The 25,378-nt window shown below is 38.7% G+C and overlaps 1 protein-coding gene across 1 annotated transcript in view; it reads right to left on the bottom strand.

The window, feature by feature from the left end:
- Window positions 1–25,378, bottom strand: part of grm5b (glutamate receptor, metabotropic 5b) — a 488,213-nt gene that overhangs the window by 60,724 nt on the left and 402,111 nt on the right. Inside the window, exon 6 of the mRNA XM_048598053.1 lies at window positions 24,317–24,443. Coding sequence (XP_048454010.1) covers window positions 24,317–24,443 — 127 coding nt within the window. The remainder of the gene's footprint in view (window positions 1–24,316; window positions 24,444–25,378) is intronic.

A 25,378-nucleotide genomic window follows, 5' to 3' on the forward strand; every position in this document is an offset into this window, starting at 1 on the left:
GAGTGAGGATGAGGCAGCTGAAGGCTTTGCTACCAATGGTGGGTTAAAGAAAGGAATACAGAAAAATCCAGATTCAGAAGACTAAATTGCAAGGTTAGGAAAGTTGCATATTTCAGATTCATTGAGGTTCTGGAGAAATTTGCAAATCAAGGTGAGAATTTTAAATTTAATGTACTTGGGAGACAATTGTGGTAAGAAGCACAGAGACAATAAGCAATAGGGCTTATTAAGGAAAAAAAAAACGTTAGAAATAAAAAAAGTTAAAAGACTGTTTTGTTTGGGACTCTCTCTTTAATTCAAGATTAAATTCAGGAATGAAAACAGTCATGTGATCTGCTGAGTTCTGTTAACAAGTTTGGTTGCTGTGGGAACAAGGAGTTCCCAAGCCAAACAATTTGCTGAGAAGGTGCAAGAATTTCATGTCTGCGGACAATGTTAAGAGTATTAGTGCAGACTGTGGGTATACTGTCAATTTCTAAGTCTCATGGGGAAATGTCAGGAATGTTAAGTATTATAAATGGTTATACTTTGAACTTGTCTATTTAATTTGAATTTAGGAATGAGTTGAGTTTCTAGAAGATAGCTAATGGGCATTGCTATCTAGATACAAAGCCCATGTAATTCACATTTCCATAGAGAGGATCTTTCAGAGGGAAAATGTAAGATCATAAGGTATAGGAGCAGAAATAGGCCATATGGACATGTATTGGATTGGATAAAAAGGGACGTGTATGGGCTCGTATACAGAAAACGCCAGAAACATTTACAAAGGGCCGGGGTTTGCTTGAAAAGAAAAAAAAGAAAGCAAAGAAAAATCATTGGCAGATAAAATAAAGGAAAATCCAAAGGCATTTTATGTATACATTAGAGATAAGAGGAAAGAATAGGGCCCATTAGCCATCAACGTGGCAAACTGTGTGGAGAGCTCGAAGACGTGGGTGAGGTTTTAAATGAGTACTTTTCATTTGTATTCAGGATGGAGAAGGATGATGGGTAACAAATTAGGGAGTATATCTGTGATACACTTGAACAAATTACAACTGAAATGGCAAGGTATTAATGATTTTAACAGGCTTCTAACTGGAAGTCTCCAGGCGGAGATGATGTGTATCCTGGGCTGCTTGGGAAGAAAAGGAGGAGATTGCAGGGGCCTTCACATTTTTAAAAAAATCCTCTATGGCCACAGGAGTGTTAGCAGAGGACTTGAGGACAGCTAATGTGGTACTGTTATGATTTCTGCTGATGCCATTACCAGGCAAGACAGATGCAGACAGTAACCTAACTTGATGGATCATATTTTGATTTCTTTTGGTTTTAACAAAGTGGTTTGTCTCTGAAATATAAGCACACAATGCAGCAGACTTTGCTTTAATAATAAAACAGAAGTTTATGACAAAAGAAATGAAGATAAAATAGAATAAACCAAATCTATTTATAATGCAAATTCATGCATTGATTTACAGAAGGATCTTGGGGTGCAAGTTCATAGATCCCTGAAAATGGCCACGCACGTAGATAGGGTGGTGAAGAAGGATGTCATGTTGCAGCTTTATAAGACTTTGGTTAGGTAACACTTAGAGTATTGCATTCAATTCTGGTCGCCACATTACAGGAAAGATGTGGAGGTTTTGGACAAAGTGCAGAAGAGGTTTACCAGGATGCTGCCTGGATTAGAAGGTATGAGCTATAAGGAGAGGCTAGTAAAATTCAGGTTGTTTTCTCTGGAGCGGCGGAGGCTGAGGGGAGACTTGAAAGAAGTCTATAAAATTATGAGATGCATAGATAGGGTTGATGGTCAGAATCTTTTTCCCAGAGTTGAAATGTCTAATATTAGGGGGCATGCATTTAAGGTGAGAGGGAGAAAGTTCAAAGGAGATATGAGGGGCAGTTTAGTTTTACACAGAGAATGGTAGGAATTTGGAACATACTGTTCGGGGTAGTCGTGGAGGCAGATCTGATAAGGGCGTTTAAGAGACTTTTAGTTAAGCTTTTTGAATATGCAAGGAATCCAAGTATATGGACCAGGGCAGACAGAAGGGATTAGTTTAATTTGGCACAGCATCATGGGCTGAAGGCCCGTTTCTGTGCTGTACAGTTCTATGTTCTAAACATTTTGAAAATCACACTAAAAATATAACCCCATTAATCCTAAAACAAGATTTTATAAACTGACAAGGAACAAAACAGTTTTTGCTTAGTTCCTAAAGCATACCAACGGTACAGTACCAAAAACACTACTCACACAATACTCCCACTAGAGTTCCTGTAGTTATCACCTTTTCAGGTTTAAATCACGTGACTTCATATTTTAGATTGGAATTGCAGATAGCATCTTCTTGGAGCTATCAACCACCTGATCTTCAATATATGCCACTTTAAGTAACACGCAGAGTTTTATTCCAACATTTATGGTCTAGGAATAACACTAATCCTTCATTCTAAGGTAGTCTCGTTCACTATATATTCCCTTCTCAGAAGCACTGCTCTATACAGCCATACTGTTTCAAGGACTTCACAGGACTGATTGAAGCTCAAAGTAAAATACCAAAAAAATCTGTTTCTAAACTGAATGTTTCCCTTAAGCTTTAAAAAAAGATTCTGCTGATCTTCTAAACTGAAGCTTGTTTATCCTCCAGTAAAACTCCATCAATGTACACAAAAACTTATTGATTCTGACATTAGGCCTCAAAAAACAGTTTCAAAAGAAACCATCATGGCCTTAAAAAGACTTACATGTTAATTATTAACTTCAGACACAGAAAACACACTGGTTATTAAATCAAAAAGTTGAAACCCAACCTTACAGTAAATAATAAAATACCACAGTAAATAATGAAATACCACAGTTTACATCACAGGTACCATTGTTCAAGAAACATGGTAGGGATAAACCAGAGAACTATAGACCAGTGAGTTTAACATGAGTGGTAAGGAAACTTGATAAAATATTCTGACGGATATAATTAATTCCCACTTGGAAAGGCAAGGATTAAACAAAGATAGTCAGCATGACTTTGTTAAGGGGACATCGTGTTTGAGAATTTTGATTGAGTTTTTCAATGAGGTAGCTAGGTGTGTACCTGAGCATAGTGCAGTTATCTTAATCTATATAAATTGCAGTCAGGCTATGAAAAGATGTCACATGGCAGACAAGGCAAGTGAATGGGCAAAGACAATGACAAATAAGTGTCAAGTGGAAAAATAAAAAAAAAGGCCCATTTTAGTGGAAAGCATTTTAAAAAAGTGCATACTTTCTAAATGGTGAGAGACTGTAAGGCTCTAAGATACATAGTAATGTGGGTGTACTTGTGCATGAATCACAAAATGTTAGTATGCAGGTAAAGCAGTAATCAGGAAAACTAATAGAACATTACAAATTATCATGGGGGATCTGAATATAAAAGTAGTGGTTTTTATTTTTAGAACTACTACAGTGTGGAAGCAGGCCATTTGGCCCATTGAGTCTACACTGACCCCCTGAAGAGCATCCCAACTGGACCTATCCCCACGCCCCCCATTCTCCATGGCTAATCCATCCAGCCTGCACATCCCTGGTCACTACGGGGCAATTTAGCATGGCCTATACACCTAATCTGCACATTTTTGGACTATGGGAGTAAACCACAGCACCTACAGGAAACACACGCAGACACGGGGAGAATGTGCAAACTCCGCCCAGACAGCTGCACTGAGGGTTTTCCTGACATATTCAATGTCTTTTGGAATCAGATGAACACATTCTGCTACCTCAAGGATACTGAGGTCAAAACGTGCATGCAGTATCAAAAGTGAGAAGAATTGATTGTAAATCATGTATATTCTCACTCTCTTAAACTCTTTACGTTGCAGAATTGCATGCTAAGGTACTTTTAATCTTGAGAGATATGCCACTTAGGCCATCTAGTTCCACCTTGGAGACATGAATTTCTGTTTCTTTAGCCATGATATTCTGGGGCAGGACAGTGGCTCAGTGGTTAGCACTGCTGCCTCACAGCACTAAGGACCGAGGTTCGATTCCACCTTCGGGCGACTGTCTGTGTGGAGTTTGCACATTCTCCCTGTGTCTGCTGGGTGCTCCATTTCCTCCCACAGTCCAAATATGGCTAGGTGGATTGGTCATGCTAAATTGCCCATAGTGCTCAGGGGTGTGTAGATTAGGGGGATGGGTCTGGGTGGGATGCTCCAAGGGTCAGCGTGGACTTGTTGGGCCAAAGGGCCTGTTTCCACACTGTAGGGATTCCACAATTTAGATAAAATATGAACACTCACCACCACATAACATTAAAATTAATGAGATGTCTAGTGACATAATTTGATTCTGTCAAATTCAAATTTAAATCATTAATTTCCCCTGGAAATGCATCAAGTATCTTTCCTAATGGTTATGCCTCTAATGCATCAAAATATTTGTACAAAAGGTATTTGATTTTTTACTGTCCAGAAACTGATACAGCACTCTTTTGTCATAAATGAATACTGCTTATGCTTGCAAAGTTTTCTTTGTTTGGTAGCATTGACATTGATTCTTAGTATCTGCTGTTCCATCCAGTCTGTTTATCAGTTTGTCAAATGTATGTTCAGTTTATAAAGTGAATTGGCTCTGTTGTCCTCCTGTGATAAGGGTATTATTCTCCTCGAGATTTCTTTGTGGTTCTTCCTGGTTTCTGCCTCCAGCACAATTTGAATAGGTTTCTCCAAAGTCAAATTTTCTTTGGTCTAATAAATCTGACCAAGACTCATCAATAATTTAAATGACAACTCCAGAACATATGAGATAGTAGGAACTGATGATAAAGGGTCTAGGCCCGAAACGTCAGCCTTTCTGCTCCTTTGATGCTGCTTAGCCTGCTGTGTTCATCCAGCTCTGCACCTTGTTGTCCAGAACATATGAATTCTGATTTCAAAGCTCCATGGTAACAGGTTTCCACTAATTTATACAGATCATTCATTTAACCATTTATGGATTCCCCAGTTGTAGAACTCTTCTGTTAAATCTTGTTCTTTTAAAGATTTTATTTATCAAATTAAAGTAATTGTCAAACACTTGTAGAACTTCTGCAATAGTATCCAGGCTTTCTTCTATGTTTTGATTTAAAATGTAGGACATGTTAAATAGTACATTTATTTGGTCTGCTTATGTTTTAGTACTTAACTCTGAAGCAAACCTGTACTTTACAAATTGTTTTCTCTAAGATATATGATCTTATGTTATACTTGGCCCATAGCTGATAGTAGATCTTGCAGATAGGATAATTTCTCCTGTAATGTCTTCCTTATATGATTAGGTTTTGTTTTATTGCTGCAGGAATTAAAAGTTTTAAAGTATATTAAGATGCTGTAATATTTTCTTTTTCTTCTTGAAGATATTTTACCTCTAAGTAGCAAAGCTATATGTTCTTAAAGCTTTGGACTGGGAAATGCTGCATTGTTTCCTTCTCAAAGTTTTTCTAGTAGTTTTCCTGTAGTTTTTCAATCAAAATGGAGTTTTCCTGGGTTTTTTTTGTTGACAAAATTAATAATTTTCCACCTTTGCAACCTATTACAATGAGTCCTTCTCAGTTCAAATACAATGGCATTTGCAATGCCAAACAATTTCTCATTTCATAATGAAGTCATCTTCAGGAGAAAATAATATCTTAAACATAAGCTTTAGCATAAATGCTCAAATGAATATACTTTGCGGCAAATCCCCCAAAGTGAATTTGACAGTGGCAGGACATTTAATCTGTCAGGACAGTGACAGGTGAGCACTCAATGATATATATAGTGGGAAGATCCAAATATAGCTTTTCTGCTGTACTGTCAATTAAGGCTCTTAAGTAGAAAGTTAATATTCACAGTCAGGTACCAGAGTATCAGTATCTTGGACAATCAACCTTTTTATATGTCAGCCAGGGCTCCCAGATTGGGGCTGTTAATCCAGTTCAATCAAGGAACTCATTCTGACATCCAGCTGGCTGACCTCATTACAATCACTGTTCTCACCTAGAAGTGAGCAGGGGACTTGCTATGCAGGGTATGTTGCAAGCAAAGCTGTGTGAATGTGCTTACAGGCTTCCAAGAATGTCCCTCATTAAAATAAAGTAATTTGCTTACTAAGGGTTCTGGTGAGGAGTGCACAGCATAATCACTGAGAGTCATCCTCCAACCTTTGTGCCCATCCCCAAAGACTCCTTCAGCCCTGTCTCTCAAACCTTCTCTCCATCACTCATCTGTGATCTGGGATCCAGCAAAGACACTAGGCCATGGATGGGTGGCAAATCAGTAGCAACCATCATATCACCAGTATCGCTGTCATTCTATAGAGCTCTGATTGTCTGTGCTCTTGATCACTGGATGAGGCCTGCTGCTGCACTATCAAGTGCTTGAGTGGAACAAGATGTGACAAGTCATCCATGGAAGCTGCAACGTGGACCTTGCCATTTCTCTGACACTCCCATCACATTGGCAAGATTCTGTCCTTCCTATGTCCTTCACTTGTTGTCCATAACTTCAGTGGAAGAGCAATCAAAACTCCAAAACAAAATTGTGTAAGTATAGTCCCCTTGATTATTCCACTTGCCATTAAAGTTAATATCCTTCCACAAGCCAAGTACAGTATGTAACTTCTACAATGCATTGCATGAACTCACCTTCAGTAGCTCCAAGATCTGTGACATTGAGCACTAAGAAGAAAAACAACAACTGTTCGAGACAGCACTACCTCCAAGCTACACATATTGCTGATCTAAATAATGTTTTTATGCATTCATTGCCACTAGGCTAACTAGCAGAACCCTCTTTGAACTCCTTCTGAACAAAGACTGCAGCAGTATTTGAAAAAGGGTCTTTACCATTTTCCATACAGAACTTAACATGAGGAATAAATGTTGTTGAGAATAACTGAATTTTAAAGAGAGACTCACGGGCTAATGATCTCTGGCATTGATTAAATTTCATAACCATCAAGTGCTCCTCATGGTTGCATATAAATAGCTTCTGCAACATTTGAGAAGCTCCTCTAGTGTAAAATTAGTAAAGTTTGTAGGAATCTCAGTATACCAACCTGCTCTCAGGTGCAGGTAGTCTGCAGTCATTAAAACAGCAAGAGGGAATTGAGACTTGGAAGTCTGCAGATTATGTGTAAAGGGAATATTGCCTGGATTCCTTTATTGCTGTAAAGTTCACTTGGAGAAAAGTAGGAAATGCAATAATGTGGGAGGTGCATTATTTGTAGAACAATAAAGTTTGAAAGAAGTGAAATATTTCTTGAAGTTGGAGTTATAATTTAATATCCTAGAACTGAATGAGTGGGTTATGTATTGTCAAATCAAGAATTTTTCCATAATTTCTGCATGAATTCACCCATAAGGTAATTATTTCCTCTACACTAAATGCAAATTCCTTGTAATGAAGGCTCCATGTGGTTCATTTCTACAGGGATTCAATTCTCTAAAACTTTTAGAGAAATATAATAAAAGCTTTTCTGGGGTTTTCCATGGATCTACCATCAAAGCTAAATTAAAGATCAAGGGAACACTCTCAGATTTTAACTTTTTAGGTGACAGTCCATTGCCAGATGGGAAACATTGAGTTAGCTCCAAATTATAAAAAAAAATTGGTGGCAATGAGAAAAGATGGAGACAGGTCAAGAAAGGGAACTGAATAGCAGAGGACAAGTTAGAAATAGATTGCATGGGAAACAAGAGAGAATGGAACAAAAGGGCAATAACATTTAGAATGGGATATACAGAGAGGAACAAAAGAGAAGTAAGATATTGAGACCAGATAATAGAACACAATAAGAAAATATAATCAACCCAAAAAAGATGACTGCTATAAATTCTATGTTTGAACTTAAGAATATAAGATAATAATCAAGAGCAAAAGTAGGCTATTCTGTAAGATAACGAATAATTTGCTTGGGTCTCAACTCTCCTTTTGTCCTAGCTCCTCATAGCCCTCAACTCATCAATATTTTGAAAACCTATGTAGTTTCCCTTTTAAATATTTTACATGATCTTGCCTCTGGAACTCTCTGGTTAGAGTATCTGAAACAATCACTACCTCCAGAGTGTAAATTAATCACATCTCACTCCTAAATGAGGAGATCCTTATTCCATAACTATATCCCCAAGGTCTCCCGTAGTAGTGGAAACATCTTCTCAACAACTACCCTGTCAAGCCCCCTCAGAATCTTATATATTTCAATAAGACGTCTCTTCATTCTTATAACCACTATTGAATAAAGGCCTAAGCTGGTTCACCGTTCTTGAAAAGTCAAACCTTTCATCCCAGGAATCAATCTAGTCAATCTCTATTGAACACCCATTAATGTCAGTATATCCTATTTAAATATCAGATCCAAAACTGTTAACAATACTTCAGGCAGGGCCTCATCAACACACTGTATAGTAGTAACAAGACTCCCCTATTTTTAGACTCCAACTCCTGAGCAATAATGACCAAAATTCTATTTGCCTTCTAATTAGTTGCTGCACCAACATGCTCACATTGTATTTCATGTACAGGAACTCCCACGTCCCTCTGTGATGCATTTTTTTGGAGTCTCTCTCTATTTAAATAATAGTCTACCTTGTGATTCTTTTTACCAAAGTGCATTAGCTATAATACCATGAGCTTTTTTGCGCAATGGCATTTTATGTGCAACTCTATCAAACACTTCTTTTGAAAATCCAATTACACCCTTTTTCATCTCTGCTTGTTAAATCCTCAGGGATGATGAGGAAATTTTTCAAAAATAATTTCCCTTTCACAAACCATATTGATTATGTTTAATTGTGTTAAGCTTTTATAAATCCAATACTACTTCTTTCTTAATAATGGACTCCAGCATTGTCCCAATAGGTGTTAGGCTAACCAGTACTGCCTACTCACTCACTCAGGACACCTCTCTACCTACACCAAAAATAAAAGCTAGGCCACTCACTTTCATCTCTGTTAATCTCTTTCTCAATCCAGGAGGAAAAATGTCCACAACATAGCAGATAGAGCCAAGAGGTTGGTGGGCTGCCCAACTTCCAATTCCTAAACGTAGAGTGGCTCACTGACCATTTCTGAACCCCTGGTATCAGAAGCTACCAGAAAAAAAATTGCATCAGGGCTCCCTGAGCACTGGCTACCATCTTGAGTGTAACCTGCTGACAAACATGACAAGCTTCCTACCATTGCAATTACATTATTAAACCCTTATCCACAACGAGGCAGTAAGGACTGCAGATGCTGGAAGTCAGAGTAGATAAAACGTGGAGCTGGAGAAGCACATCAGGAGTCCTGATGAAGGATCCAGACCTGAAACTTGGACTTTCTTGCACCTCTGATGCTGTCTGACCCACTGTGCTTCTTCAGCTCCACATTTTATCGCCCCTATCCACAACCCTAGCAATATGATTCTCCAGGATAATGTCTCAGCATGGTTCAAGTGAAGTATATCCTAAGTGAACAGCTCTCTCTTTCCAGAGGTACTGTTGCCATGCCCCATGAATCAGAACCCACTTCTTGAATACAAAGCTTTTAGCCACGCAACTTTCTAGCCTTACTTATCCTATCCTAATTAACATGTGGCTCAAGTAGCAATTCTGAAATTGTTACTGTGGTTCTGCTTTTTACTCACATAGTACACAACAACTGGTGGCACAGTGGCACAGTAGTTAGCACTGCTGTCTCACAGCACTGGGGATTTGGGTTTGATTCCAGCCGTGGGTGACTGTGTGGAGTTTGCATGTTCTGCCTGTGTCTGTGTGGGTTTCTGTCAGCTGCTCCAATTTCTTCCCACAGTCCAAAGGTGTGCAGGTTAGGTGGATTGGCCATGCTAAATTTCCCCATAGTGTTCAGGGATGTAGAGGCTGGGTGGATTAGCCATGGGAAACGTGGAGTTATGGGGATCAGGTGGGCGGCTGCGTCTGAATGAGATGCTCTTCAAAGGGTCAGTGCAGACTGGATGTACTGAATGGCCTCTTTCCATGCTGTATGGATTCTATGATGCTATAACTGAAACTTTCCCCTGCCACTCCAAGTTCCTTTCTAGTCTGGAAGAGAACCTTGGCACCAGGTAGACAATATAACCTTCAGGGCTCTCAGTCTTTGCTGCGGAGAATAATATTTAATCTCCTAACTATTTTATCCCTCATTACTATGCCTCACTTACAGCAATACTCTCTTGTCCCTGACATTCTATGTAATTAATCTAAGAGGTGTGACAACCTCTTATCAGAGGCCAGGTATCTCTGCCTCTCCCTGATGTGTTACTGCATTTGCAGCTCTGACTCCAACTCATCAATTCTGAGTCAAAGTTACTCCAGCAGGCAACAGTTACTGCAGATGTGCTCACCATGGATGACAATAGCATCCACCAGCTCTCACATACTACACTTGCAATACATCACCTGCTATTTCTACAGTATTTAATTAATTTTAATGTTGACTATGTTAAAAGTGAATTTCTTAATTTTGCTCTTCAGCTACAATAACACCTCATGATCTGACTATCAAAAGAGATAGAGATGAAAAACCTAACAATCACTTACCTGATTTCCTATGACCTCTCTGTTTGGCTCTGACAGGTAGAAACAGGTTGAAGGGGCTCTCTGCCATCAATTTTCATCTGCTCGTCTCTTCATGAATCTGCAATTCCCTGCTCTCACATTGTTTGGTGACTCCACGCTCTCTCCCACTCTTTACGAAGCTACTGTCTCTGCTCTCTCTCTTATCCTTTTTCTGAAGCTGCTGTCCCCACCCTTTCTTCTGCTGTTTTAGAAACCAAGAACCTATCTCTCTCTCACTCTTTTAGGTGCTGGTAACTATCTGCATGACCTCTTCTCTCTCACTCTATTGCAGCTCTTTAGGACTGAATGTTCTTCTGGAATGTTTACGAAAGTCAACATCAGCCACACAATAAATATACAATTAGCTCCTGTTGAGACTTGGATGCCAACCATTTTGTTATAATCTGTTACAGTGATGATATTCTACAAAGGGGGAATAAAAACCTTGTACAATAAAATTCCAAGTTACACCCATCCTTCAAGGTGTTGTGTCAATTGCCTTTCCACTTAATGCCTGGAATAGGCCATAATCAGTTGTTTGTCTGCAATGCAAACCCTTGTCTTGATGGTGCCTGCTCTCTTCCACCAAGATGCTTGGGAATGTAACTCCCACAGTATTGAACCCAACTACCTTTTTAACTATATAGTAGTGAAAAAGGAGATGATTAAGGAGTCAGGAGTGCACCTTACAGCATATAATTAGAATATTAACAGTCCTAACTCCAGGCTACAAGTGAACAAAAGAAACACCAGAATAAAACAAGGAACCACAGAAGCTGGGAAATCTGAAACAAAAACAGAAATTGATGGGGAAACTCAGCAAGTCAAGCAGCATCTTTGGAGAGAAAATAGAGTCACTGTTTCAAGTCAGAGCTGAGAAAGGGTCACCATTTAAATTGATTTATTGTAGTCATGTGTACCTAAGTACAGTGAAAAGCTCTGTTTGCGAGCAGTACAGGCAGATCATAGTAAGCAAACATAAAGATCATAGGGTGCTTAGACAGAGTGAGGCATACAGGTTATACTACACAGGAGGTGCATGAAGCAAGATCAACATTAACAAGATTAACATTATTTAAAGTTAGAGAGTCCAAACATCAGTCTATTAACGGCAGGGTAGAAGCTGTTCTTGAACCTGCTTGTGCATGTGTTCAAGCTTTGGTGTATTTTGCCTGATAGAAGAGATTGTAGAAGAGCATTACTGGGTTGGGTGGGGGTGGGGGCGGTGGTGCTTTGATGATGTTGGCAGCCTTTCTGCGGCAGCAAGAAGTGCATGGATGGGAGGTTGGTTTCCAAGATGATCTGGGCTGTGCACACAACCTTCTGTAGCTTCTTACGGTCTTGGGCAGAGCAGTTGCCGTGCCAGGCTGTTATGTACATGGACAGTATGCTTTCTATGGTCCATCTGTAAAAGTTTTTTTTTCCTTTATTCATTAATGGAATGAGGGGTGTCACTGGCTAGGCAGTATTTATTACCTATCCCTAATTGCCCAGCGGGCAGTTCAGAGTTAACCACATTGCTGTGGGTCTGGAGTCACATGTAGGCCAGACCAGGTAAGGAAGGCAGTTTCCTTCCCTAAAGGACATTAGTAAACCAGATGGGCTTTTCCTGACAATGGGCAATGGATTCACGGTCATCATTAGATTGTTAATTTCAGATATTTTTATTGAATTCAAATTCCACCATCTGCCAATGGCGGGATTCGAACCTGAGTCCCCAGAACATTATCTGGGTCTCTGGATTAACAGTTCAGCAATAATACCACTAACCATCACCTCCCCTATTGGTAAGGGTCCTTATGGATATGATGAATTTCCTAAGCCACCTGAGGAAGAAGAGGCATTGTTGTGCCTCCTTGACCATTGCATCTATGTGGGAAGTCCAGGAGAGATTGTCTGTTATTGTCATTCCTAGGAACTTTACGTTCAACCTCCACTTCATTGATGTAGATGGGGGTGTGTTCTCCTCCTTTCTCTTGAAGTCAATGATCAGTACTTTTGTTTTGCCGACATTGAGATAGAGGTTGTTATCATTGCATCATGACACCAAGCCCTCTATTTCCTTTCTGTATTCTGTCTCGTCATGGTTTGATATCTACTATGGTGGTGTTGTCAGCAAACTTGTAGATGGCGTTCTTTTGGAATTTGGCTACACAGTCGTGGGTGTACGGGGAGTACAGTATGGGGCTGGCAATGTACCCTTGCGGGGGCTCCAGTGTTGAGGGTTATCTTGGAGGAGGTGCAGTTGTCAATCTTCACTGATTGCAGTCTATGGGTCAGGAAGCTGAGGATCCAGTTGCACGGGGCAGAGCCGAGACCAAGGGCTCGGAGTTTTGGGATCAGTCTGGACGGGATTATGGTGTTGAAGGCAGAGCTGTAGCCGATGACTAGGAGTCTGACATATGTGTCCTTCTTGTCCAGATGTTCCAGGGATGAGTGCAGGGCTAGGGAAATTGCATCCGCTGTGGACCTGATACATCGGTAGGCAAATCTCAGGGAATCGAGGCAGCCTGGGCAGCTTGTGTTGATGTGGGCCGTGACCAGCGTCTCGAAGCACTTCATGATTAAAGAGGTCAGAGCCACTGGGCGGTAGTCATGAAGGCACTTAGTATGAGTTTTCTTTGGTACTAGGATGATGGTGGCCTTCTTGAAGGAGGTGGGAACTTCGGCTTGTAGCAAGGAGTGGTTGAAGATATCAATGAATACCCTCTGCCAGCTGGTCCACACAGGATCTAAGTGCATGGCTGTGGACTCTGTCTGGGCCTGTTGCTTTCTTCAGGTTGCGCTCAGGAAGACTGATCTGATGTCTGTAGCAGTGATGAAGGGAACAGATGCGTCTGGCGCTGTCGGGGCAAGTGACATTGTGCCGTTGGCATTCTCCTCGAACTGAGCATAGAAAGCATTGAGCGCATCAGGGAGGAATATGTTAACTCAAAACATTGACTCTGTTTGCTCTCGATGGATGTTGCCAGGTCTAATAAAGGAAATATCACTGGCTTTAAAAAAATGCAGTTACAATCTGTACTTGTGCATTCTGAAAGTATTAAACAGTGAAACAAAAGCCTTTTGAAGGGATTTTTAAAGAGAGGAAACTGCCTACAACTCCTCAATTGTTGGCAGGCCATTCAATCCACCTCTACAAGGAATTTCAGACTGCTAAGTCCAATATTTGGCTTTTAGACTCCATTGTAAAAGTAAGAATGTTGATAAGCTGGTAAACTGGTCGATTTGCATTTAAGTTATTGCTAACTAAATATCTCTTTCTATATTCTGATTCTATATCTCCTTGTTTGTTGGTAAGTATGCATGTGTTGTGAGATTTCCTTAACATCTGGGATCCTGTGAAATAAACTGTACTTCTGGTTTGACTTTACCACAGTTATAGTCCCTCCACAGTTAGAGCACATCAACAGATGCAGCAGGAGAACTATGCTCTCACTGTTTTAAATCAAGGGAAAAATTAAATCACGATCTGCTTTAGATCAGTGGTGAAAATAATAACAAGGCTTGGTTTAAAACTTGCAATCTGTCCAAAACAGAAACTGGGGTCTTGACTGAAATTGAACCTAAAGTTTGACAGAACTCTCAATACAAGAGACATGACCTTTAAAAAAACTGATTGGAAACCAAAAGGAAAAAAATGGTTAGCTGAAACAATTTGTAAAGCAAAATGAACAAACAATCACAACATAATTTTCTTGCTTAAACATTAGTAAATGGAACATTTTGATTTCAATACATGCATAGAACAGGAAAATTTAATTTCTGAAATGTTGGCTACCCTGAGCAAAGACTGTGGTTTGGGAAACACAGGTGATAATATCCAGCAAGGTAAAACAGAATTACATCTTCAAAGTGCTGGGTGACCAGCACACAGTCCACAATTAGAACAGTAGATGAGGAATTAGAACTTAAAAAGATCAATGGCTCCTTATCCAACTAGAGCTGAACAAAGTAAAATATAAAACACACCTAGAGTTGGAGTGAAAGAGAGGAGGGGTGAGAGAAGGAGAAGGAGAGGGCTTTCCAGCTCCAAGTATTGGAAATGGACTTACAGGCTCAGTGACATCCTTGACAGATGGAAGCTGCTAGGAAAAGCCCCCCTCCATGCACTAACAATTTAAATCTCCCTACACCAGAACCAAGCTTCACAGGTCTGAAATACACAAGGCTCTTTCCTGAATTTGAAGAAAGCAATGCGGTGTCCTTGTTCACTACTTTTGTAAAGGTATCAAATCAGCTACAATGGTCAAAGGAAATGTTTCAGGGTCAATTAAGAGGAATTGACACAGTAGACCTATTCCATGCTGATCCCTGAAGTGACTGTTGAATATAAGCAGACAAAACCTGCCATTCTTAGCGAGTGTGAATTCATCATTGAGGCACAATGACAGCTATTCCAGTGTTCTCATATATAAAAAAAACATGCAGAACTTTCTGGAGTTTGAAAAGTAAAATGAGGCCCTGAGCAGGAGTATCACTGCCTGGGTAAAGAGAGTTTAATATGACTTACAGTCAAAGGCAAACTCATCTCCAATTCTTCTTAAAGTTCAGTAGGTAAAATCTTCTAGTTCCTATGTTACCTCTTTCAATCATGAAGGTGATGTGGAAAATATCCCTTCAATGTTTTCATGTCTCACTACGAATGCTGATGGTGATTTGAAGTCTGTCTATACAGCAATGTTAATTCCACAACTCAAGAATGACTGACAATAGCTCACGAATGCAAACTTACAATGCGCTGATGTTCACTATGACTTTCCACTGTATCCCTGTTTGATGTTTGAGGAAGTTACAAACAGACCAAAAGATGATCAAGTGCAGTATTGATTTCTACAGATAGGTTGAGCTGCTCATCTTACACAAGTGGCAAAAAAGTAGTTACCTGTTTCTCCCTATATTTTCTATTGTTTGCAGAACCACATTAGAACCATATTTAGGTTGGTTTCAGTACAGCACTGCTGGAAGGAGCAGAAAAACTTCCATTACCTGACTGCATTTCTGTCAGAGTTGAAGCTTGCTGATATTATCATTGCAGTAAGAGCATAACTTACTTCAGCTACATAACTCAGGTAACAAGGTGTAGCCAATGTCAATATCATTGGTGTTTGACATGCAATCCAGACTTGCTACATACATTATAGTTTTCACATCAGTTAGGGACCATTGGCAAAACAGAATGTCTCCGTGATTAATCTGCTGTCATACTATGTTTGCCACCTGCCAACTTGATCATGATTCAACCTGGCAGCATTCCCTTGAAATATCAGATGTGTAATCTACAAGAATCGTTACGACATCCTCAGCACCAATTCTTTCACATGTGCCTTTCAGCTCTAAGGCGGATTCTGTGCAGACTCTTGCAGCAAACCTTATCCCCATTGTTTGACTTCAGATAGTGAGGAATACTAGCAAAAGCATTTCTTTTTTAAAATGCAACTCTTTGCAATTTCTTACTATCAACCTCATATCTTATCTTTAGAAATAATGGTGTAAGTATAACACTGTGTTTGTAAAATCAGAGACAAATTCAACAACTTACAACAGTCAACTTGAATGAATGAAAATGGTACAAATGCACAGTTGATCTGAAAAATAAACTTGGATGTGGAAGTAATAGAGGGTCTCACTTAGATCATTACGCAAGCTTTCTCGTTTAGATGCTGACTGAACTGATGGTGTACTTCCACTTTTGGTTTTAATTTCACATAACTTTTCGCTCCCTTTTAATGTAGTAATTGCTCGGATTATTATGTTGTTCGATGCTTCAGTGATTTAAAAAGATATTTGGTGACAGCTTATTACTATGCTGATTAAATTATTCAATGCTGTAAATGTCTGCATTAAATTAGAACCTCAATGATCAGGTGGGGATGAGAATTTTTATTGTGTCAATAAATTAACCTATGATCCTTGCTCCAAGCATTTAATTTGAAATAATACAAGTCACTGTGATATTTGTGTGGATTGGCTCTGTTTTCTTTCTAATAATTTGGTGTGTGATGGTACTGTGCATTTAAGAGAGATGTATTCTGTGCTATTTCTCTTGCAGAGCGGTGTTGCCACAGTGGTACTGAAATGTCTCCTTCAGACTGGCAGTTGGTAAACAGCTTTTGAGGTCTCCCTAGGTACTTTGTTTTAAGAAAAGAATCATAAGTAGGCAAGGTCAGGGCTCACTCAGACCCAGGAAGACTTTTAGTTTGACTTTCAATTAGTAAGAAGGTTTCAACTGACTGCTGAGCTGAAAGCTTGAGGTCTTGGCTGCTAGGTTGAAGTCTTAGACAGCAAGGTTTCCTCTTAAAAATCAACAGGGCATATTTTTCTTTCCTCTGCATAGGAGAATGACAGCATATGAGACTCATAACTGTTTTGCTGATTTGCATTTTTACCAAAGGGTATGTTTATGGAATGCTGCCCATATTGGAACAGTTGATGATTAGTGGTTAAATAAAACATTATCTTGATAATTATTTCAATAGAGTTCTAGCTATGCTATTTCTTTTTTTTATTTTAATGGAGTTGTAAGAATAAAGTGTCTTTTGATTAAAGCCCAGTGGTGGACCAATTGAATCATTTCAAATACATCACTTTACATTTGCCTTTAAATAAATATAAAAGTTAAGTCAAGGTTATCTCCTTACAATACTTTAGTAGTGGTGATGATGATGGTGGTGATGTGTGTGGGCGTGTGGGGGGTAAGGTGGTATCTGGATTGGTCCATAACAAATTGAGGTCTCTGGTCTTGTATCAAAATCTATAATTCCAGGTTAGGTTTAGGATTAATCAACTCAAAGACAGTGAGTGGTGAGTATTTATGTTCTCCTTTCTTTGGGTCTTTGGCATCTCAGCTCAGGATATTTGCAGGGTCCAAAGTACCGAACCAATTTGTCATTACATTCAGAATGAGTGACTGATTAGAAACAATTTTACACTCTTTCAAAAAAGGGGAAGAAGGAAAACGTCAGAAATTATAGTTAGGCTAGTTAGTCCAATGTCAGTAAAAATATTTAGAGACAAATAATATGGGTAACATTTAATCGACATTTGCAAAGTATGGGCTAATAATTCAAAGTTGTCACAAATGTTTGAAAGGCATGTTGTGTAACTTGATCAAGTTCTCTGAGGAAATGATGGGGAGTGTTGATGAAGATACGGTGGTTGATGTGAATTGGACTTTCAGAAAGCTTTTAGTGAGATGTTATTAATAGACTTGTTCTCAAACTTAATTCCTAGAATATTAAAGAACTATATGAATATAAAATTGGCTGAAGGACAGAATGCAGTTGGAATTTCCTCCTTTCTGACATGGTAGGAGCAATGGTAAGAAGGGCAGAGTGGATGAAAAAGTCAGAATCTCACCAATGAGTGAAGACAACCTTGATTCCATGAATTTGCATCTCATCACTCATTGAGCTGACATCATTTCTATGGTTTTTTTCAATCCTTTGTGGGTATTGCTGGCTGGCCAGCATTTATTGCCCGTAGCTATTTGCCCTTGAGAAGCTGGTGTTGAACTGTTGCAGTCCACGTGTTGTAGATTCACCCATAATGCCTTAAGGGAGTGAATTCTAGAATTTGACCCAGTGACAGTGAAGGAACAGTCATATATTTCCAAGTGATATTGGGTACATTGGAGGGAACTTGAAGCTGCTGGGATTCTCATGTATCTGCTGCCCTTGTCCCTCTGGATGAAAGTGATCATGGGTTTGGTAGATGCTATCTGAGGATCTTAGGTGCATTTCTGCAGCGCTTCTTATAGATAACACAAACTGCGGCTACAGAGCGTCAGTGGTGGAGGGAGTAGATGCTGGTGGAATGTAGTGCCAATCAAGCAGGCTGCTTTTTCCTGGATGGTGTGAAGCTTCTTGAGTCTTGTTGGAGCTGCACTCATCCAGACAAGTGGGGAGTACTTCATCACACTCCTGACTTGTGCCTTGTAGGACACTGGGGAGTCAGGAGGTGAGTTACTCACGATAGTATTCCTAACTTCTGACCTACTCTTATAGCCATTATGTTTATGTGGTGAGTCCAGTTGAGATTCTGGTCAATGGTAACCCCCAGGATGTTGATAGTGGGCGATTCAGTGATACTATTGCCAATTCTTCTTTCCCAGGAAACTGAACAGCCTAAATTCCGACATGTAAATCACAGAAGGTGTCTGGTAGCTGCGGCTTACTGAATGTTTGTCCTGATTATCATGCAGCTCCCTCTTCAGAACAATGTCCCTGCATGTTCCATGTCCACCATCACCCTCAACTCTCTCTCTCTCCATACGAGTCAGGATTGAAAAATCACTACCCTCCCAATACCTCTTAGACCAACTTTCATACCACTTCAGTCATTCAACACTTTCGTCTCAGGGACAGCTCTTTCGGATCACTTTGCACATAGAGACATGTCACAGAGTCAGATTTATACAGCATGGAACAAGACCCTTCAGTACAACTCATCCATACCGATCAGGTTTCCCAAACTAAACTAGTCCCATTTGCCAGCATTTGGCCCATATCTCTCTAAACCTCTCTTATTCATGTACCTATCCAAATGTCTTGTAAATTTTGTAACTGTACCTCCATCTACTACTTCTGATAGTTCATTTTATATACAAACTAGCCTCCGTGTGAAAAGTTACCCCCAGGTCTCTTTTAAATATTTCCTTTCTCAGCTTAAAATTATGCCTTCTAGTTTTGAACTCCCTCACCCTAGGAGAAAGACCATTGTTATGCCCCTCATGACTTCATAAACCTCTATAAGGTCACCCCTCAGCCTCCAACACTCCAGGGAGAAAAACCCCAGCCTATTCAGCCTCTCCTTACAACTCAAATCCTCCAGTTCCGGCAAAATCCTCATAAATCTTTGTTGCACCCTTTCCAATACAGTAATATTCTTCCCATGACATGGTGACCACAACACTGTACAGTGTATCTCATGCTCCTATGCAGGCTGTATGTTATAGCCCTTAGCTTCACTTCCTAGCTTACTTGGATGCTGCCAGACACTGTATGAGACGTATCCAGTGAACGAGCAGGAAGCATAGACAGCAGGAAGGATTAAGAGTTTGGGAAGATGAGATGGGTGTCAGCCCTTCAGTGCTCATGATGCTTGCAACAGTAATGGCGTTTATGGAACACTACTAGTAACAGTCTGCCAAACTGAAAAAGACCACTATAGTCCATTTTTTCTGTCCCTTAATCAATCCTATATCAATGTTAACATATTACCCTCGCTCCAAGTCCCCTTATCTTGTGGCACATTATCGGAATACCTTTTGAAAATCTGAATAAACTACAATCACTCATTTTCCTGATGTGACAGATACAATTCCCATTTTGAAAAGTAATGTTTTCTCTTCTAATCACGTTCTGATTTTCTAAGTAGCATTTCTTTAGTAATAGTTTCCAGTTTCTCCACAACTGATATCAGGCTAAAACAGTTAGTTGCATGTTTTGGAATAGTGCATTTACTGCAGAGAAGTTACAAAGAAACTATTTCCACTGAACAGTGGAAATTATCTTAAAATTGAATCTAAATCCTTTGGAGCAAAATCACTTTACAATTTTTCAAAGAACTTTGGAAATCTAAAATTGCTATTCAAATGGCAGTAGATGTTGGGTGAATTGAAACATTTAATACTAAGGTCAACAGATTCTTGCCAGGCAAATACATCAAAATGTATGGAGTTCAGGTGACGAAACGGAATTAAGGTGCAGATCTGTATTGATCTAATTAAGTTGTGGAACAGGCTCAATGGGCTGACTAGAATATACCTGTTACTATTTTCTTGCTTATTTTCATGGTTATAGCCTATACATTTCCTTCAACAACTTGTTAAAAACTACTAATTCATTCTAAGACAGATGACATTGTTACATTGATAATTATATATGGATTACTTGAACAAATTATATTTTCTAGAAAATGATCTATGTCTGTAAGGCAAAATGTGGAGTACGCATTTGATAAAGTAAACAAAATTGTACATTAATTGGAACGCAATTGATCTAATTCCAATATTTAAATTAAACAAATTATAACGATGTTTCCAGAATTCAAAATGTTCAAATTTTATGAAATTGGATGATATCTATGATGATATGTAGAATATATCTGAAAAAAGTGTGCAAATTTAACTAATTTCCATAAATGAATTAGATGTATGTGAAGCCTGACATTTTCAATATCTTAAAAATTCTCCTTTTTGATGGGAAGTAATGAAGGGTATCAATATTATTCTACTAAGAAGAATGTCCACTTTGTGCTTGAGTTGATTAAATAGCAAATTAACACTAAATTCATCAATAAAAATACTCCTGTCTGTGGTATAAACCTAGATTTACTTTGAGGAAGATAAACTTCAGATTACATTATGCCTCTATTTTTATTGTTAGTTGCATGTTTTCTTTAAACAATGAACAGAAGTTATTGACAATGTCAAAATATGGTCCAATTCTAAAAGTTTCATTCAGAACTGCATTAAAGATAACAAACAAGATTAATTGTTCATAGTTGGGCTATTCTCTAAAAAATATAATTCCATCTAATTTGATAAGGGGGAAAGAAAACAGCACACAATCACAAGGGCAATGACATCTTGTAGCTCTTCATCTGAAGAAATGTGACTAACTCAGCAATTATTAAGATCTAGTGTTGCAGATATATTTTTATTTTAACTATTCTCTGCCCTCTATTAAGTCGTGAGTTGAGATTATTTATACATTCAAATGTAGCTGATATAGGGCTGCTCATGAACTGACTTGTCAAAATGCAACTGTTCCTGCTTTTGTAATTTTCTAATATATGGAAACTCATGATTTTAAACATTCAAAACCTATTTATTTTTTGTATGCTGATCCTGTATAATTTTTCTCTTTAATATGAACTTATCAGTTGCACATATCAAATTATTCAAATACTGATTATAACATGGTCAAGTTCAATTCAGCATTTGGAAGGAAAAAGCATGAGTCAGCTACTAGAGTTTTAAATTTAGGTAAGGCTAAAATCTGCTAATGGGCAAAACAAGGAGATTACATAAAACATAGAACCGTACAGCACAGGAACAGGTCTTTCAGCCCACGATGTTGTGCTGAACACAACGTCAAATTAAACTAATCCCTTCTGCCTGCCCTGGGTCCATATCCCTCCATTTCTCACTTATTCATTTGCTTACCTAAAAATCTCTTAAATGCCCTGTTGTATCTGCCTCCACCACCACCTCTGGCAGCGTGTTCCACACTCCTACCACTCTCTGTGTTAAAAATTTTCTTTCACATCTCCTTTGAGCTTTCCTCCTCGCACCTTAAATGTGCCCCCTAGTTGTAGACATTTCAACTCTGGGAGAAAAGATGGATGATGTTCATAGAAACATTTAATGTGACAGAAAGAGATAGTAAGAACTGTCGATAGAGATAACAAGGTGTGGAGATGAAGGAACACAGCAGGCCAGGCAGCATCAGAGAAGCAGGAAAGCTGACGTTTCGGGTTGGAAGAACGGCCAATGCTAGAGTCAGAGATAACACATTGTTGAGCTGGAGGAGCACAACAGGCCAGGCAGCATCAGAAGGGCAGGAAAGTTGATGTTTCAGGTTGGGACCCAGCTTCAGAAAACTTGATACAAAAATAGGTTATACCCCTGAGAGGGAAAAGCTCCACTACACAGAAAAAAATACAGCCATGGACAACTAAAGAAATAAGGGATAGCACAAAACTAAAAGGCTTACAAAAATGCAAAATAAAGGCACAGATCCTGCTGAAAGGGAAATATACAAAGACTAGCAAAGGGTCACAAAGCAGCTTATAAGAGCTACTAAAAGGGATTATTAAAGGAAACTTGCCAGGGACATCAAAATCAATAAAAAGAACTTTTATAATTACATAAAAAGAAAGTGGGCTGTCTGGAATAATGATGTTCACCAAAGACTGAAAGTGGGGATACTCTCAATGACATTGAGAAATGGAAAAAATGTTGAACAATTACTTTACCTCAGTATTTACAGTAGAAAAAGAAGACAACTTTCCAGAAGTGCCGAGGAAACTAACAATGGATCAGGAATAGAGACAGAATAAAATTAACACAAGAGAAATATCAGCAGTGAGGAAATTAATGGAATTAGAGAGTGACAAATCTCAGGAATCTGATGGTTTCTATCCAAGGGCGTTAAATGAAGAAGGACAGCACATTGCAGATGCTCTAAAATCTTTCAGAGTTCCCTAGATACGGGAATTATCTCTCTAGATTGGAAAATTGCATGTCTGTCTGCTTTTTAAAGGGCAAAAGAGGAACCAGGGAATTACAGACCAGTTAGCTTAACATCTATGGTGTGAAAATTGTTGGTATCTATTATCAAAAATGGGATAAATGAACACCCTGAAAATTTTCAGTTAATCAGGGAGAGCCATCACTTCAGATCCCAACTCCCCCCACCCCCCACACACCACTACTTTTAAAAGCCTCCAGAATAGAACTAGAAAATTTCTCCACCAGGATATTTGTCCCTTTCCAGTTCAGGTGAAAACGTTCCATTTTGAACAAGTCTCTACTGCCTCAGACTCTTTTTGATTATTTCATGTTTATGAATGCTTCAAAAATATCCCTGTACTTTGGTTATCCAGTCTACTTTTCATTCCTGAAATAAAAGTGTCACCTTGACTACTCTTCAGTCCAGTTTACATTGTTAAGGAACACTGAAAACTGTGGACATAGCTTCTATCTGCTTTTTATAGGAATAAGTCTAGGTTACCTAAAACTTTCAGCCATTCAACGGAATTTTAGATGATACTCAACCTTACTCTACATCTCTGCTCCAAATCACTTCATATGATTGGCTAGAAAGAAAAAGTGCCAACTCGTATTTAATAATAATGGTCTCAATCTGAGTCATTATGAAAACAAAAATTATCACTTAAGGCAATGTAGTTCATAAAATAGTACTTAATCATAACGGAGACACTTAACAACACTTCAAAAATATAACGTTATGTTATCAGTGATATACCTGTTGATCAACAATAGTTATTCTTCAGATTGTCATTGAAAACTCAGTTACATCTTTCTGAAGAAAAATAAGTACTTTTTATGTTATTTCAGTTGATATGTTAGCAAAACCGGGAGGCCTTTGCAACATTAAATGATTTCACAGATCATCTGGTAGTGGTGGTAGTGTTGGTTTTGCAGGCAGCGGATTCCACAGTGCAGCTTCAGAAGTAAATGGGATTTCTGCATTAATCTGGTTTGCACAAAATCCTTAAATTCAGGTTAGTACTAGAGGGATAATTCTGAGAGTTTGCCATCAAAAGCTTTGCAATTTCAAATCTATTACTGTCTTTTGCCGTATTTGCTACAATTACAGACTTTGGATTTTCTTTTTCTGAATTTTTTTTATTAAATATGCCTGTTTTAATTATTTTTGAATACAATTATTTCAGCACAATTGATATACTTCATTTTGACTCTGTGGTAAATTTAATTTATATGGCTGAACTAAACAATTCATCTATTGATTTATTCTGATATTACAGGTTGAAATCATGCATCACTTGGGCATTAACATTTTAAATTTATTCATTTGCTCAGACAAATGATCAACTATGGAGCTCAGGTCGGGTCATACCTGAGGCATTTAATGTGTCAAAGTAACTTAAAAATATTATTCAGCTGTGTTTATTCAGAACGAATTGGTCTGTATTACTGTGCCAATGCTACTCAATTTGCAATTTCCAAGACTGTTTCAGACTTGGTCACAGGTTAAGTTAGAAATAGCCCCAGCTCCTACCTCTCAGATCTTTAGTTGGCCAAGAGCCGAGGAGACATGCCTGGCAGGTGTACTCATCAAACACAAATTCATTTTCCTTACATGGAGTACAGGTCCAGCAGCAGCTCACCTCTCCTTTCCTGATCACCTGTTCAGATTAATCAACATATTAAACAAAATCATGGTTCATTCATATTGTTTTGTCAACAAAATATTTTCATAGCGATCTTTTGAATTAATGACAGCATTTGATTTGTTGTCACTGAGATCCATTCTGATACTATCTTGCTAAAGCCACAAGGATTTGTTTGTGAAATTTCAGTGTCTGAACAGTTAATTGTGCTACACGTAGTAAGTGAAGACATTCATGGGATTTTCTGTCAGTATCATACATCATCAAACGTTTTGCAGGGTAAGTATATTATAATAGATTACAAGTACGTAAATTTGGAACTAACCTAATTGCAATGCCACAGTATCATCTTAGACCACTGAGTAGGTACCATAGAAAAATACTTAACTGTATTATGTTAAGTTTTCTAACTGGTCTTGTTATTGCCAGAGGGATAAATAATGATGTAGTTTTCTTTCATTCAGCAAACTTCTGGACGGTAAATGATTTTGCATTACGGAGAGTTCATGATACAACACCAACATTCGAGTCAGAATTCTGACTTGTTCAGTGTTGTATACTTTTTGAAAAACCTGATAAAATTTAACTAACCAATTTACTAAAGAATTAGGTGTAAAAGGAGCACTAATGAAACTGAATTTAAAAGGAAACATAAGAAATGTAAATCAAAATGTTATTGTAGTGTTTGGAACCAGGTTGACTTCATTGACTATGAGGTTCTTGATTGAGGTTCTTAATCTGGGCCAACCAGGAAAGCCCTGCTTGACCAATATAACCAGGAGATTAGAATCGCCTCAGTTGAGGATTGACTCCAAGCTGGATGGCTACAGAAATAAAAAACAAAAGAACTGCGGATGCTGTAAATCAGGATCAAAAACAAAGTTGCTGGAAAAGCTCAGCAGGTCTGGCAGCATCTGTGAAGGAGAAAACGTTTCGGGTCCGGTGACCCT

This window comes from Rhincodon typus, chromosome 6 (assembly GCF_021869965.1).
Source record: "Rhincodon typus isolate 14 chromosome 6, sRhiTyp1.1, whole genome shotgun sequence".
Lineage (NCBI taxonomy): Eukaryota > Metazoa > Chordata > Chondrichthyes > Orectolobiformes > Rhincodontidae > Rhincodon > Rhincodon typus.